This window comes from Odontesthes bonariensis, chromosome 4, assembly GCF_027942865.1.
Source record: "Odontesthes bonariensis isolate fOdoBon6 chromosome 4, fOdoBon6.hap1, whole genome shotgun sequence".
NCBI classification, from domain to species: Eukaryota; Metazoa; Chordata; class Actinopteri; order Atheriniformes; family Atherinopsidae; genus Odontesthes; species Odontesthes bonariensis.
This window is the reverse complement of record NC_134509.1, coordinates 28,691,595-28,706,413: the sequence shown is the minus strand read 5'-3', so window position 1 is coordinate 28,706,413 and position 14,819 is coordinate 28,691,595. Positions and strand designations below refer to the sequence as shown.

The window sequence follows — 14,819 nt, the reverse complement described above, 5'->3', positions numbered from 1 at the left end:
CTCACACCAACGATAAGTTCATTTGCCACACGCAGACGTAATTTCCTGTGCAGCCACAGTCTCCTCGAGCCGCCCTGAGACGCATATTCACACCGAGCTGCCAGTTTCCGCCGGAGCCGCTCCAGGCTCCATTACATGCGCAGTCCTGCCCTGAATCACACATCACCACGGCAACCGGCGTTCACACCGTCCCCGTCAGCATCCGAGAGACCCATCCGCAGGCGACCGGAGATCCCGCAAAAACCACAGTAAGTTTTTATTCCTTCTTATGCAGCAGTGTTTGAGGGGCAGCAGCGGGTTATTGGTGGGATTTGAGGGATGTGGGATCCCGCCACCACTGCGGGACTAGTCGCAGAATTAACAAATGTAATGATTTGGTGCAGATAGCTTTTGTCTCGTAAGGTGAATGAATGGACAAGCATCAAACCTTTAATCGGGACATTTTCTGTGCCCGTGTCTCTGTGACAGTTTGAAGCGCGCTGTAATTTGCGCTATGCCTCTACGTTATATAAGATGTCCATGTTTCGATTGACCGCAGAGCTTAAGGATATCAATTAAGTCTGCAATTAATCATAATCGTGTAGAAAATGTACAGCATGAGAGTGAAGATGACGCAACTTTACAGGAAGCTACGGAAATCATTCAAACTCACAACAAAAATGCTTATAAAAGGTGTTTTTGTCAGCCTATCCCTGCACTCTGATTGTTGGTTACACAGCTTCTATGTCGCAGCAGTCCTTAGTGCAGCAAGTTCAGATATGCATGACCAGTGAACCCTGAAGAACTTGACAGAAGATGGCAAACACTCTGCTCTCACCTATTCACTGCCCAGCATGCATTCTCCTTTAGCTTCCCTGGCCCTTAATGTAGGCCAGATTTATGTGAGGAATCAAACTATGAAATGATTATTATTCTTCATAAGAAGATTAAAGGCAAGAAATAACAGCAGCTGGCCTAAAAAAGATGTCATTTGTTGGGCTTGTTTCCTGCCACAGTGTGGGAGCGCTGAGTGTTTGACAGCAGTGCTCAGCTCATTTGTTAATAACACATTCAGGATGATTCATCATACCCACACTTCACTCCAACTGTGGGGATGAAAAATGGTGGTCAGCACAGATGACCACTTTAACCACCCACTTATCAAGGCTACCATCGACTTTAGTCTTGAGTTCTATATTAATATCCTCCCATTTTCTAGTGGGCAGAATTCATTTTATCGTCTTAAATTTAGAATAATTTAAGGAGAGCTAGTAGTAGAGTTGAAAACATTGAATATTCTATGTTTTCCACATGGTGACAGCGTGTACTTCCTTCTCTATCAGATCATTTATTCACAGTTTGTTTGTGTTGAGTCTTCAGTAAATGTTCCTGCATCTCTTATCAAAAACACATTTCCTGTGCATCAGGGATTTCTCCAGCTCTGAAAAAGCTGTGGCTCTTTGCCTCCTGGTCTGTGTATCATCATTGTGAGTCATTGGCGTCAGCGGGCCAGTGGGGTCTTTGGCCGGAGGAAGGTGTTGTGTTGCACTGTGTGAATGAGACAAGTGGCTCCTCATCTCTTCCCACCACAATTAGATGATCATTTGATGGAGGAGAGAAAACTGAATGGGGAAGCATTCATTGAATTTGATTTAGATGTCAGCTCTAAACATTAAAGGCAAAAAGAGTATATACTGTATATCATGAATCACATGAAACATGTTTAAACAGACAGGGAACGGGCTGTGTTATCTAAATATGTCTCCAAGCTCCATGACTAATTACCATAACCGAACTGAATTATTAAGAAAGCAGATGCTAAAGGAATAGCTTTTAATTTGAGAAATGGTTTTTCTTTCTTTTTTCGAGTTATATGGGAAGGTGAATCATTTGCACTGTCAAAATGTTGCTGGAGCGAGAAGTAATTCCTACGTTCCTAAGGTCCCATGTTTCACAGTTTTAGTTCTCCCAGCAACACATTCCCACTCTCATCTCATCATTAGCATACTTTTTTGTAAAAAAATGTTGAGAACTGATTTCTTGTGCACATGCATCTTGTCCGGTGTCTCTAACACAGATAATGCAACTGGCCCCACTGTTCGTAAACAGCAAAAGCAACATTGTAAACATCAAATTATGGTATTTACTTATTAATAAACATTAAGGAGCTCACAGGGAGGATGAAGGTTAGATGGAGATGAGACAGTAAACCAGTAAACATGGGTCCCATGTTCAAAATTAGCCTTGCTTTGAATTGCTGCTTGCTAGGATTCAGGTATTAAAAGAACTTGGTAGGTTTTTCCTACATTTCTAAACTATAAACCAGTTCAGAGGTGCTTTAGATTAAATTCAAGTAAATCAGATCAGTTGTATCTTTTAGTGCCAAATCACAACGAATGTCATTTCAAGGCACTTGACATGATATTATGATATTATTACGGAGGATGTTTTTGGCCACAATAAATGTGTAGTGAAAATCACATCTTCACAGCTATACTCCCAACCCCCAATCATTTTTTTCCTCAGTTTAAGTTAACAAGCTTCAGCTATGATGTTGGGCTCATAATGAGAAAGCAAACATGCTTTTTTTTCTAGAAGGTATAATCTATCATGTTTATCCACTCAGTTAAGTATAGTAGCACACCAACGTAACAAATGCCAGTGGACACAGTGTAGCTATGAATGATCATCATCAGTTTTACAGTTTTTTTTTTATTCATAACCTTTAGTGACCTGGTGATAAGACTTGATAAAAGTGACTAGAATTCATCCTCAGGTAGACATGAATGTAAAATATGTGTTATCCACATTCACAAATATAGCATAGCTGTAATATGATGTCTAGCAGCATCGGAAATTCTTTTTTATTTTCTTCTTTCATTGTTTTTCATATTACTCTTGCGCGTTGTTGTCTATTTTGATCATGCTGTTATCTTCTCTACCTTCTTCATGTCCTGGCAGGACCCACTATCACCTTTGGGGACAGAACACACGGCTTGAGTCAATCTGATCTGAGCTCTCTGTCCCTGATTCCAAGATTTGTCCAGGCATTTTCAGGCAGCCAAACAGCTATGGTGAAGCTGGGCAGTAATCTGTCTGATAAGCTGGAGAAGCAGCCATCTGCGGATGACGGCTTTGATAACATCCCCCTCATCACACCCCTGGAGGTCAACCAGCTCCAGCAGTCATTTGCAGACAGGGTAAGTAAGTAAGTTTTGCTTGAAATGTGTTTCGGTGACTCCCCACGTATGTTTGGTTTTCTCTAAAGCATTGTGACTCCAAGTTGGCCACCACAAACACATTCATTACAGCCTTAAAGAGATCTCCAACAGATTAGGGCTCACTGCAGAACTCGTGGGACAAACCCCATTAAAATTCATGTGGGCGCACTTACTTTCCTCTCATAAGCTGTAATGCTGAGCCTGCTGTATTTACCTTTACTCACCCACCATTCCAGGTTAAAACTTTAGCATCAGGCCACACAACACAAGCACCTCTGTGAATAAATAATACAAGAAGAAACCCTACAGAATATATATACATTTTTTGGGTTGAATGACGCTTTTAGCAGCACAGGATGTTCCACGAGCTGTGTAACTGGTAGTGAAACATTAACATAAAAATGATTTATAGTCGCCAGTTGTCTGTTTAAGGAATTAAAAAAAAATCTGACTCCTTTTGCAAATGAGCTGCATTTGTTTGTAGAGATGCGAAAGAGGGTTTTCCATGACTATAGTGGATTTAGGATCACTGAACTTAAAGCTAAACCCAGAAGGCAAAAACATCTGTCAACTTTAATCAATACTTTTGGAGCATTTTTCCACTGAAAGTGCGTTGTCTCTCCAACAGGTCATCGTCAAGACATCGACGCAGTATCAGCTGCAGCCGCAGAAGAAGAACAGGCTCTATGTTCCCAACATAAAGAAGCTGAATATCAACTTCTATAATGATGTCTCAGATAGAGCCAAGGTATGCACAGATTCTTTCAAATGCAGAGGATAAGTCTGACCATCAGGTCAGAGTGCGCACTCAGTGTGTCCTGGGTTCCTTTATACCTGTACATTGAGCTGCTACTTGTGCGTGGATCATCCACGGCGCATGTTAACACCAGGTATAAACAGCCCCATGTAGACAGTGTAGGAAAATTAGGATCTATTGAGAGCAGACAGGCGCCTGTATGAAACGTCTTCTACTGCGACTGTGAATGATAATGAGAACAATCTGTAATTAGGCCATAAAATGGTTGAAGACCTAAACAAAAGCATAGAGGTGATACCAGTCGATTTTAATTGTAGTACTTAAGTATAAGTTCTGATTTAGCAGAAAACTAGTATTTGTCTGGTCTTTTCTGCATTAAGACGGTAACCAGTGGACATCCAATGCTAGACACGCTTACTCTCACAGCTGGTTGCAAAGTCTCATTTCAAGATTCAGCAATTGCTGAATTTTGCAAAGAGTGATGGATGGTGGTCTGGTTGATGAGAAATCATATTGGAAATATTGCCTCCTCTTGCAGCTGCTGATTAAAAACATGTTTTGCATGTCAGATTTTACTCCTCTTCTAAGCCGTGGTTTGTCTGTGTTTTCGGTTGCAAAAAAACACATCCAGAAGACGTTGACTGATCGGACATGCTGGCTCGTACTTGTAGTCTCTCTCAGATAAATGGCCAGAATAGCGTCACACTTCATAAATACTTTAGCTAAAAAACCCAAACATGGGTCAAATTTGTGAAACGGCTCTCTGAAAAATGAAGACTGCAGACCTTTGTCCTCTTTGGTATCATTGATGGAACACTTCAGTTGCTCCAATGAACTGAATACACTTCTGATGTAGTTTAAGTACTTTGGACAAAGACATGTAGGCTTAAAGAATCAGGTTTTGCTGCCACAGCATGTCACATCTGCCACAATGAGAGGAAGACACACAAGCTTACTTCTCCATCTCGCTTGTGGTAGCTTCTCCTGTATCTTGCTAGAGCCTGATCCAGCTTGTAGTCAGGATTGGTTGCCACAATCTTGCTTGAGTCTACAGAATATTCAGACCGGCTAACCTTGTCCTTCTGAGGCTAAGATTTTCAGATTCAAAGCAGAATTGTCAGACATGGCACGATAGCTGATTTTGCTTGTGCCATGTGTCATGTAATACACAAAAAAACTGCAATGTGAACATGTTAACGAGGTGAAAATATAGATTTTTTTTATTCAATTTTATCCATTTTAAATAGGGCTGGGCAACGATTAAAAATTTTAATCTAATTAATCACATGATTTCCCTGATTAATCACGATTAATCACATTGGTACGCAAAAACCAAAAATTAATTCAAAATAGTGTATAGCTTTATGTTTTAGCATTTAGTTTTATTTTAAATGTGCTGCCATATGAATGAAAGTGCCATAACATTTGTTGTGCAAACACACTTTTAACATCAGCATTTTTATGTAGTTTTTCTGTAGAAGCCTCGCTCCACTGTCTGTTTCCTTGAATGACTTACTGGTATCAATTGTGTGTTTTGCCTTTAAGTGATATTTTAGACTGGAACTACTACGGTGATAAGACAATTCAACTTGGCAGTGTTTACAGATGACTTTGGTTCTGTTGACTCCGCCGTCTGGAAGAACTTTAAAATTAAAATGGCCGAGTAAAAGTTCCGTACCCTTCTCCATGTTTGGTGGATCCGCCAATTACTTTCTTTTCCGGTTCCACAGCAGGCAGCAACAGACTTACAAAATAAAAGCCTATAAAATAGGGGTGGTTTGTGGCGTAGTGGGTTGAGAAGGCACCTCATGTACAAGAGGCTATAGTCCTCACTGCAGCTGGCCCCGGTTCAAGTCCCACATCAAGCAGCCCTGTGCTGCATGTCATTCCCCCTCTCTCTGCCCCCTGCTTCCTGTCTCTCCAAACTTTCCTATCCATTAAAGGCACAAAAGCCCCCTCAAAAATTTTTTAAAAAAACACGCGTTAATGCGCGATAAAATAATCAATGCGTTAACGCGATAATAAGGAGTTAACTTGCCCAGCCCTAATTTTAAAACTTCTTATTGAAATGATCAATCTTCTGTGTGTGTGTGTGTGTGTGTGTGTGTGTGTGTGTGTGTGTGTGTGTGTGTGTGTGTGTGTGTGTGTTGTTCAGATCACAGGTCTGATCCTCATCACTTTGGCTTTCTTGACCAGCCTGCTCCTTCTGCTCATGTACAAAGCCATGTGGTACGACCAGCTTATCTGCCCAGAGGGTTTTGTTTTAAAGGTGAGAAACATGTATATACACATGAACACACACAGAACATGTCAAATCAAACACGCAGTCTAAAACATTAAAAGTAGCTGCAGACCGTGCGATTTAAGCTATTCCTTTATTTGTTTCCATGCTAGATCTTTCTTTGCACGGTCTTAGCCGAGACACACATCATGCAGGCAAGGCTTCTGCTGTTGTAGTTCAACCATTAACATGTCACTCCATACTACGCCCGTATTGCTTAGGTAGTGGGCTTAGGTTGTGGCAGCAGACAGACTGCAGGATAATCCTCTAAATATCTGACACGGTCACAAATTCGACTCTGTCTTTGGTCATAAGACTGTCGCACTGATGACCTTTGAAACTAACATATAGTCCAATGTAGCACTACCATTTTAAGCCTCAATCAAAGACATCCCAAACGCCGCAATGTTAATGTTTCATCTGGGACAACCGAGAATAACACAGTTTGTACTGGATATAAGACATTGCTAGACATGTGAAATTTGGGGAGTTTTTTATCCTTAATTTTTATTTTGATGTGCTCTATTCTTGCAGAATAGTGTGCATAAACACATACCTCCAAGCCATGTGTAAACACATGCCCCCATCAGGCGCCTTAATTTCCTGGAACCTTACCCTAACATGGCTATTGTAAATCTAATCCTCAGCCAAACCTCAATCTAAATCTAACTTTAAACCATGTCCTTTACCAAATGTCTAATGATTTACATCACAAGGTCTTACTTTCAGAGAGGGGAGGCATAAGCCCACGGTGTGGCTTTGGGAACAGACTTATGACACCACAAGTACACGCAGATGTCTAAACATGGATTTTTGTTGTAAAGGGAAACGGGGATGCTGGATATTTTGGCAGATTAATGATCTGATCTTCCTGCAGCACAGCACAGATCAGCAGAAAAAGTTAAAAAGTCTTGAAATTTATCACTGCTGAAATAGACTGTGCAGCACCTACTCAAAGGGCAGTTGCACAGTTCACAATGCACCTCATCTGGTGGCTTGTCTCTCGTCACACCTTCACAACAGTCACTTTAGGGGGATTCTTTGAAAACTGGGGCTGTAAACCCAAACTCATTATCTCCCAGCGACACCTTGGAGGCATCGTGTACTGAGCCAGCGCTGCCACGCATGTTAGTTAAAGAGCCTCTCTCGCAGAGGAAAACCAGAGGGTGGGATAGACAGAGATGGGGGGGTGGGAAAAAAGGGGTGATGGATCCCGCTTTCCGGTCAGGCAGAGATTGGGATGCCCGCCTGTGAATCAGAGGGGTCTTTAATTAGGACTCAGCGTGACTAAACTGTGATTAAAGGCTTAACAGTGAGGGGGAAAGCAAGGAAGGAACGGAATGGGGGAGGGGGGGGGGGGGACCTTCCGGCAACGCTTTTGAAGTGTTTGCAGGTTACAGTTTTAACATTTTTTCCTGCTATTGTGTTGTCAGAGATATAAAAACAGAATGGAGGGTGGCATTGTTGTACCCTCTTTTCTCCTCACTCTGGTGCATTGTGGTGATTTTTTTTTAGATCCTAGCACACTTTTTGGAAGTTATTCTTGGCTTTAGTAGCAGCCAAACAGCAAATTTAAAACTCAGGTGACTGTGTGTAACATTACATTCTGCAAGGTTTTGCCATGTGATTGTCTTAAATGTCAGCATATAAGATGTTAACAAGCTGAATCTTACCACAGAAGGCTTCTTCTCATGGAATCAATATGAATTACTTTCACAACGGCATTAATAAGAATGCATAATGTTAGATTAAAACATTTTCAAAAAAGTTTTGACGCCTTGTAAAATGTGATAAGAAAAAATAAATAAATAAAATGACCAATTATTTGATCATCTCTTTTTAAACAACTGTGGGGGCATTTGGGAACTGAGGAGAGAAACTCTTGCTGTTTTGAAAGTGAAGCATTTTCCCGTTCGCATCACGTTTCAGCTTCACAAAGGTTGGGGCCTCCTTCATCATGGTTTTTCATTTCGCAATGCTCCACATGCTTTAAGTTGGTGACAGGTCTGTACTGCAGGCAGTCTAGTTTGGACTCTCACTACAGAGACATGCTTTTGTAATACATGCAGAATGTGGTTTGGCATTGTTTTTTCTAGCGAGTAAGGCCCTTTTTGAAGAAGATGATGTCTGGTCGTTCCAAATCCTGTACATATTAGACTCAGCATTAAGCGAGACCCTTTTTCATAGATTTAAAAAAAAAGAAAAGATTTTTCACTTTTTGCTGATTTTTAACTATTGAATCGTTTTTTTACCAGAGACCATGGCCATTCAGGCATTTTGTGCTCCCACTGTTTTTGAAACAAGTTACCAGCATCATAACATAATAACAAGAATATATATGTGTGTGTGCATTTTTTAGAATGTACGTCATATAAATATAAACGTCATATAAATATAAACATCATATAAATATAAACATCATATAAATGCTGGACATAAAAATGTACTTTAAAAATGTCATTGTACTCTTTTCAATCAAATAGTGTGAATGATTTTTTTTAACAATGGCATTCTGTCTTTTTTAACATTTCAGCAAGACTTCATAACTTTTTTGTAAATAAGGTGTTAATTTTAAGAAGGACAATGGGATATCTGACTAAATGGGGGTGGTCGGTGGCGTAGTGGGTTAAGCAGCCGCCCCATGCACAGAGGCTTAGTCCTCGATGCAGCGGGCCCCGGTTCAACTCCCACACGAGTGGCCCTTTGCTGCATGTCTTCCCCATCTCTCTGCCCCCTGCTTCCTATCTCTCTCTCACACTGTCCTATCATTAAAGGCATAAAAAGCCCCAAAAAATACTTAAAAAAAAATATCTGACTAAATGAAAAACAACAGAATTCAGATCCATGGATTACACTTTCTAATTGATAAAACTGACTCTGTCTTAGAGCTTGAATATTATACCTAAGAGCTTGAATAGAAGCTCTGCTTCTCTTGGCTCTTGAAGAAGTTTTATCTCATACAGAAAGCTTCTTTAATTCTAACTGACTGGTGGTGAGAAGTGAAGAAGCCCTGTGAACCCAGTGACTCTTCTGATGTCCCATTTAAAGCTTATAAACCTGAAACTCCCCACCAGCTTGTCAGAACTGAAGAAGCCTTTTGGATGAGAAATTAAATGTTTTCAAGAGCCAAGTAAAGAAGTCCAGTTGCCTTCTATTCAAACTGATTATTACTATGACCTCAATGATTGAGAATTTACATCAACACACTAAAAAAAGATGGAAAATCAGAAGTCTGTGTGTACTCTTAATGGCTCTGTGTTGTTGATCTGTGAATCACTAAAACTGAAACCAACAAAGCTGTTGTTTTGTTTCTGCTGTAACAGCAGAAGCACTGCACCCCTGCAGCTCTGGAGATGTACTACACGGAGCAGCAGCAGCAGGAGCCGGGCATCAACAGCAACACCAATACCGGGCTGTACGCCGCTCTCAGCCACCTCAATGAGGTCAAGAGGACTAGGCCAGAGCTGCCATCACCATGGTTACCAGTCATCAGCGCACTGAAGGAGGCCGAGGAGGCCAAAGAAGGCAGCGAGCCACTGACAGGAGTGCTGGATGAAGAGAAGTGAATGGTGCTGTTAAAATGAAGGTGGAAGCAGAAAATGATGATGAGACGTTGTGTCACTTTTGTATGTATGTGTTTAAGATTTTATTTTTCTCCCACCAGACAGTCAGATGAATTGCTCACTAATACTGAACTCCAAAACTTTAAAGCTCGACGGAGACTTTGCATCAGCAGTGCAGGGTACTGTATGTGTGCGTGTGTGTGTGTGTGTGCGTGTGTGTGTGTGTGTGTGTGTGTGTGAGTGTGTGGTGAGTTGTTGCGGTTAGAGGCAGGAATGTGCCTGACTTTTACAGTGTTACTGAGACATGACTAAAGCCTGCCATCTGCATCCTGTGTGTGCTCTCGCTTATATATATCTATACACGCATACATACATGGGCACATATATAGCGTACGCATGTTTTCTGTCGTGTGCTGCGTGTCCACAAACTCAGCGCACTTTATAACGTGCACTTGTCTGAGTAAGTTGGAGGTGAAAGAAGAGAGGCGAGAACCCAAAGTGAGAAGTGAAGATAGCAACTTTTTAATGAGATTTCTGTGAGTTCCTCTTCATCAGTCAGCCTTGTTATTATGTAGCGTTCCCCTCATTAGTCTTGGAGCTGAAACAAATGTACTCAAATGTATCTTAATTATTAAGATATTTCCCTTTTAGCTTAAGTGAGTTGATGTCACATCCTCTTATCTGCAGTCTTGTACAGTTAAAGTCATAAGAGAGAGTGTTTTTACAGAGTTAGTCTGGATATTTTTTTCTGGTAAACAGTGTTTGTGGTATTTAGAATCAATTGGCAGAAAAGTTCATTTAATCAGTGTTAAGTCAAATCTATAATCTAACTGACCGTGCATTGTATAAATTGGCCTGGAGACATTCTGAATCCACCTTATAACTCCTTGTTTGGCCATTCTGATGTTGTATTATAATGTGAGCTATTTACTGTAACTATGGGAGGAACATTTCATGTATTATAGACAAAATCTAGACTTGAACTATTCTGTATCTCCAAGTATGTAAAGTAATTGTAAACACTAATCAGTTCTGCTCCATCCTTGTTTTTGACGTTGTTTTCGCCAATTTAGCCTTCTGTAATACCCTCATCAGTGTGCAGTAATCACAGGGATGTCTCATCGTGATCCTTGAATGTATAAAGGAGCTGCTTTTATCATGCGGTAGATGTAATTAGAGCTTATAATGTATGACCTTTAAGCCCATTAGGTGTTTTCTGTATTTATTTATCCTGTGAATGGAGAAGCTTTGTCTGAAAATCTAAAACTATCATAGAGGAGAGAAAATCATATGTTGCCTTTCAAAAGAGATGCAACTGTTGTTTTTTTACAACTAAAAATAACCCACGATTCTCTTAAAATCTGTGCAATCTGTTTGCCTTATTGTTTGAATTACCTTGAGCTCTTCTTCCCACTTATTTCAGTGACAAATTTCTTAAAGTGAGCAAGACAAATCTGAGATCACCACTTAGATCTACTCTGATGTCACTCATTAAACAGAAATAAAGAACTGTAGCATTGTACTATTTACAACCAGCTCGGCCCTTTATATTCACCACTCTAATGATTTAACGATTTTCCAGGAATGTTCAAACATTGAATGTTGAATTTCACAGAAACCATCATGTATTTTTATCCAACACTATTTTAATTAAACAATTCATTTCATAAATGTAGCTACAATAAGTTAATTTATGCCATACATCAACCCGTTGTCATCTCCAGCTGCTTTCCTCCTGACACCTTTGTTGCCTAGTTAGCTTTGATTGGTCAAAATGGTCACAATTTGGACTTGTGGAGAGATGGAGACAGAAAAAGAGGAGAAACGGACCTTGGCGAGTGAAACTGAATCACACAGAAAAGGAACAAGATGAACAACATTAATTTTTCTACTGGATTACTACACCTTGTGCACTGGGTGGAAGCAGTGTGCATGATTATAAAAGTTACAAATTTAAGGAGGATCCTGGAACACCCAGTGACTGCAACTCTATGAAATGAATATGTGGTTGGATGCATTTGAAAGTGCAATAATGGATTTGGGCCAGAAAATTCAGGGTGGATTTTACAGGAAGTCATATTTTGGCACAAGATCAGTTTCTTAATTAGCAAATCTTACAGTAACTGCAAAGAGTCCATGTATATAAGAAGCCTTGGTGTTAGCAGGATCCTTACAATATAGCACACAAACAATTCCAAATGCCCACAATTCAACAGGAAGTGATGTCACTCTCACATTCTCTAATGGACTGAAGTGTGCTTCTTTTTAATGTGTGCTTGCGTTATTGCTTTCAGGATATAAAACCATACTCTCCTTGCTCTTGACGCCATATGGAATGGGCCTAGTATTTACTTTCCTTTTTTCTTTTTCTTTTTAAATGGCTCCATTTGCATCGTATAGTTAAAATCTACATCAGAAAGATGAATAAGATGCATCAGACACAGTGTGAAAGCTTGCTGTGTGTAGAGTCCTCTCAAATGAAGGATTAAAAAGAAAACAGGATGTATGGTATATAGTATGTTTGATATAAAGCTGACATGTTTACTCAAGTTAAATTTTAATGCTCATTGCAACGAAGACTATCCATAAATGTGCACATTTTTTCTTTCTAATTGAAACACGTGAATGCTTCTTTGACACAAGTCCCTACTCTTTAAGCTGAAAAATAACTAAGGACAAGTAACTCCATGCATATGTTTCTGTTGAAGATTTGCCTGTTAAAAAAATGAAGAAAAATGTGCAGCTCCTTCCACACTCTGTTGCTCAGTATGCATAGAATTCAAAATATGATTCCTTCCACCTCTTCAAACTGTAGTTTAGCAATTCAAAACTAAGCCACATCCTCTGCTTCTCTCTGCTTTCTGGGTTCACTACTGTGAGCCTGTCTGCATCTCATTTGCACTCACATATTTTCACACCATTGCTGTAAACCCAGGGATGTGTGGCTTCAAGTTTATGTGTGTGTGTGTGTGTGTGTGTCACTATGAAATCATTAACTTAAAACTATGTGTGCTAAAGTTAATGTGTGTCTTGTGTGTCTTGATGTGTGTGAGCCCATGCTTAGACTGCTAATTAAATCTACATTATGCCCTGTTTAGCCATAAGGTTTTTTTCTCCTCACCATTACTTGGTGACATGCTTTAGATACTTTTGGCCAAGAGCATGGAATTAAATAAAGTGTTGAAAAATATTTATTAGGGTATTTACAGATCCCATGCTTGGTCAAGGCATTGCAAGTTGTGCCAAAAACGCTTAGATTCAAGGCCGCAGGAAAATCATGTAAAATCAGCCAAGTAGTCACGTAAAAGCCGCCAAGCCCGATTTTCTGCTTTACAGCATCAACAGATCTGAGCAATAAAATAGCAGGTTGGCGTTTTATTTGTCCTGACTGTTTGGAGTTCGGAGTCCTCCCTTCCCCTGTGTTCCCCCTGACGATTGTGAGCAACATTATGCCAAGAGTCATTTAGTCATTTAGCTGTTAGCATCCCACCAGAATCACATTCCTCTGAGACCTGATCTCACTGAAATGCAGGAGAGCAGGAGGATTTCATGGTGACGTAAGTACAGTCTTTGTCTCTTTGTTTTTCCTTTGTATTTTAGCCGGGATGGGCGGTTTTCATTTAAAAGAAAGGGATATAGAAAGTTGAAGGGACAGAATTATTCAAAAGCTGAAAGTTACATTTTGCACTCATTTAAAAAGAAGGGGGAAATTTATATAGATTTTTGGAAATAGCTAAGTGAGAGAGTCAATCTAATGCCTGTAGAGTAAATATGAAGGTTTTTTTCTAAATAAAAGCTAGGTAAGCTTAATTACCAAAAAAAATAAAAAAATATAAACTTGGAGCCTTCATCAGATAATTTATTCAGTGTCAAAAACTATAAAGGCAAACTCAGTTTTATGTGAACATTTAAATTCTGCTCCTCGTGAGACTCTTTTTCTTATCTGTGCTGATGCAACAGTTTCATCTATGTTTGAACAACTGTCACGACATCTTTATCCAAAGAAATTACTTCTTCATATACGTGGACAGTCGCATAGCTTTTTGTGAAACTATGACAAAAGAGTGTTCACTTGTGTTAAAAGGCCTACATTTCCTTATTACGACGCTGGCGGGGTACAGTGAAGTAACAGGCATGACTGTCAAATGAGAGACCTGAGTTCATCTCCTGTCCGACGCAACACTTTCTGTACCAACTTTTTTCGGCTTAACGCCGGAATAACCTCTCAGTTTAGACACTTGCTATGGACGTTGCTGGCATCAGTTACAGGAGTTTGACCCCACAGTTAAACTGCTTCTTCAACAATACCAAAATACAAGGACAACTAGTTTCCTCAGATCACCAATTCCTGTCACGTTTAAGTATCCATGTTCCTCCTCAAGGGAGGAAAAACAGTTTCTGTCTTTTTAGGTTTAACACATGGGGTTCTTCAATCGTCCAGAGTAAAAAAGCTATACGAAATGACTGCTGATAATCTGAGGACAATCACATTTTTTTTTATTTAAATAATGTCTACAATCCAGCTAGATTAACTTTATTTTCATCATTTTTAACTTTTTTTTTTTTGCTAAAATTTCAGAGGAGACAATACCTTCTTTTTGATGGGGCCGCTGCACTTTGCACATCCTCTTAAATCAACTGTGTATCCACACGTACACAAGCAATAAGGAGGTAATAGAGATTAATGGCAAAAGTCACTGTGTATCCAACATGCTTGAGTTAGGGGAAATCTACATTACCACATTCTCTGCCAGAAGCAGATACTAACCTCCTTCTGTGTCTCTGTATTCACCGTTTAGATCTTGCACATCTAGTTAGTTTTGGTGTAGTATTCAGGCAAGTATGTGAACAATTGGGCTGGCATGAGCACAAATTTAAAAATTAAATTCAAGCATTAAGAAGTTATTGGAAAGTAAGTACCCTGGCAGTGATGATGATCAGCGAGGAAGGACAAAACTTTGCTGGTTGACACCTGCTCTTTAAATGGTGTGCACACTCAACCTACTCAGCATACTCTA

The 14,819-nt window shown here is 39.9% G+C and overlaps 1 protein-coding gene across 2 annotated transcripts; it reads left to right on the top strand.

Moving 5' to 3' along the window:
* On the top strand, positions 1-11,323 carry caly (calcyon neuron-specific vesicular protein). Of its 2 annotated transcripts, none has more exons than XM_075464534.1 (5): positions 1-248; positions 2,941-3,179; positions 3,829-3,948; positions 6,113-6,226; positions 9,565-11,323. In XM_075464534.1, the coding sequence occupies exons 2-5, from the start codon at positions 3,051-3,053 to the stop codon at positions 9,802-9,804; spliced, it is 603 nt and encodes a 200-aa protein (XP_075320649.1). In that variant the 5' UTR covers positions 1-248; positions 2,941-3,050; the 3' UTR covers positions 9,805-11,323. The 2 variants fall into 2 exon arrangements, with proteins under 2 accessions (XP_075320649.1, XP_075320648.1); XM_075464533.1 differs by having other exon boundaries at positions 44-248; positions 9,562-11,323.
* The last annotated feature ends 3,496 nt before the right edge of the window (positions 11,324-14,819 follow it).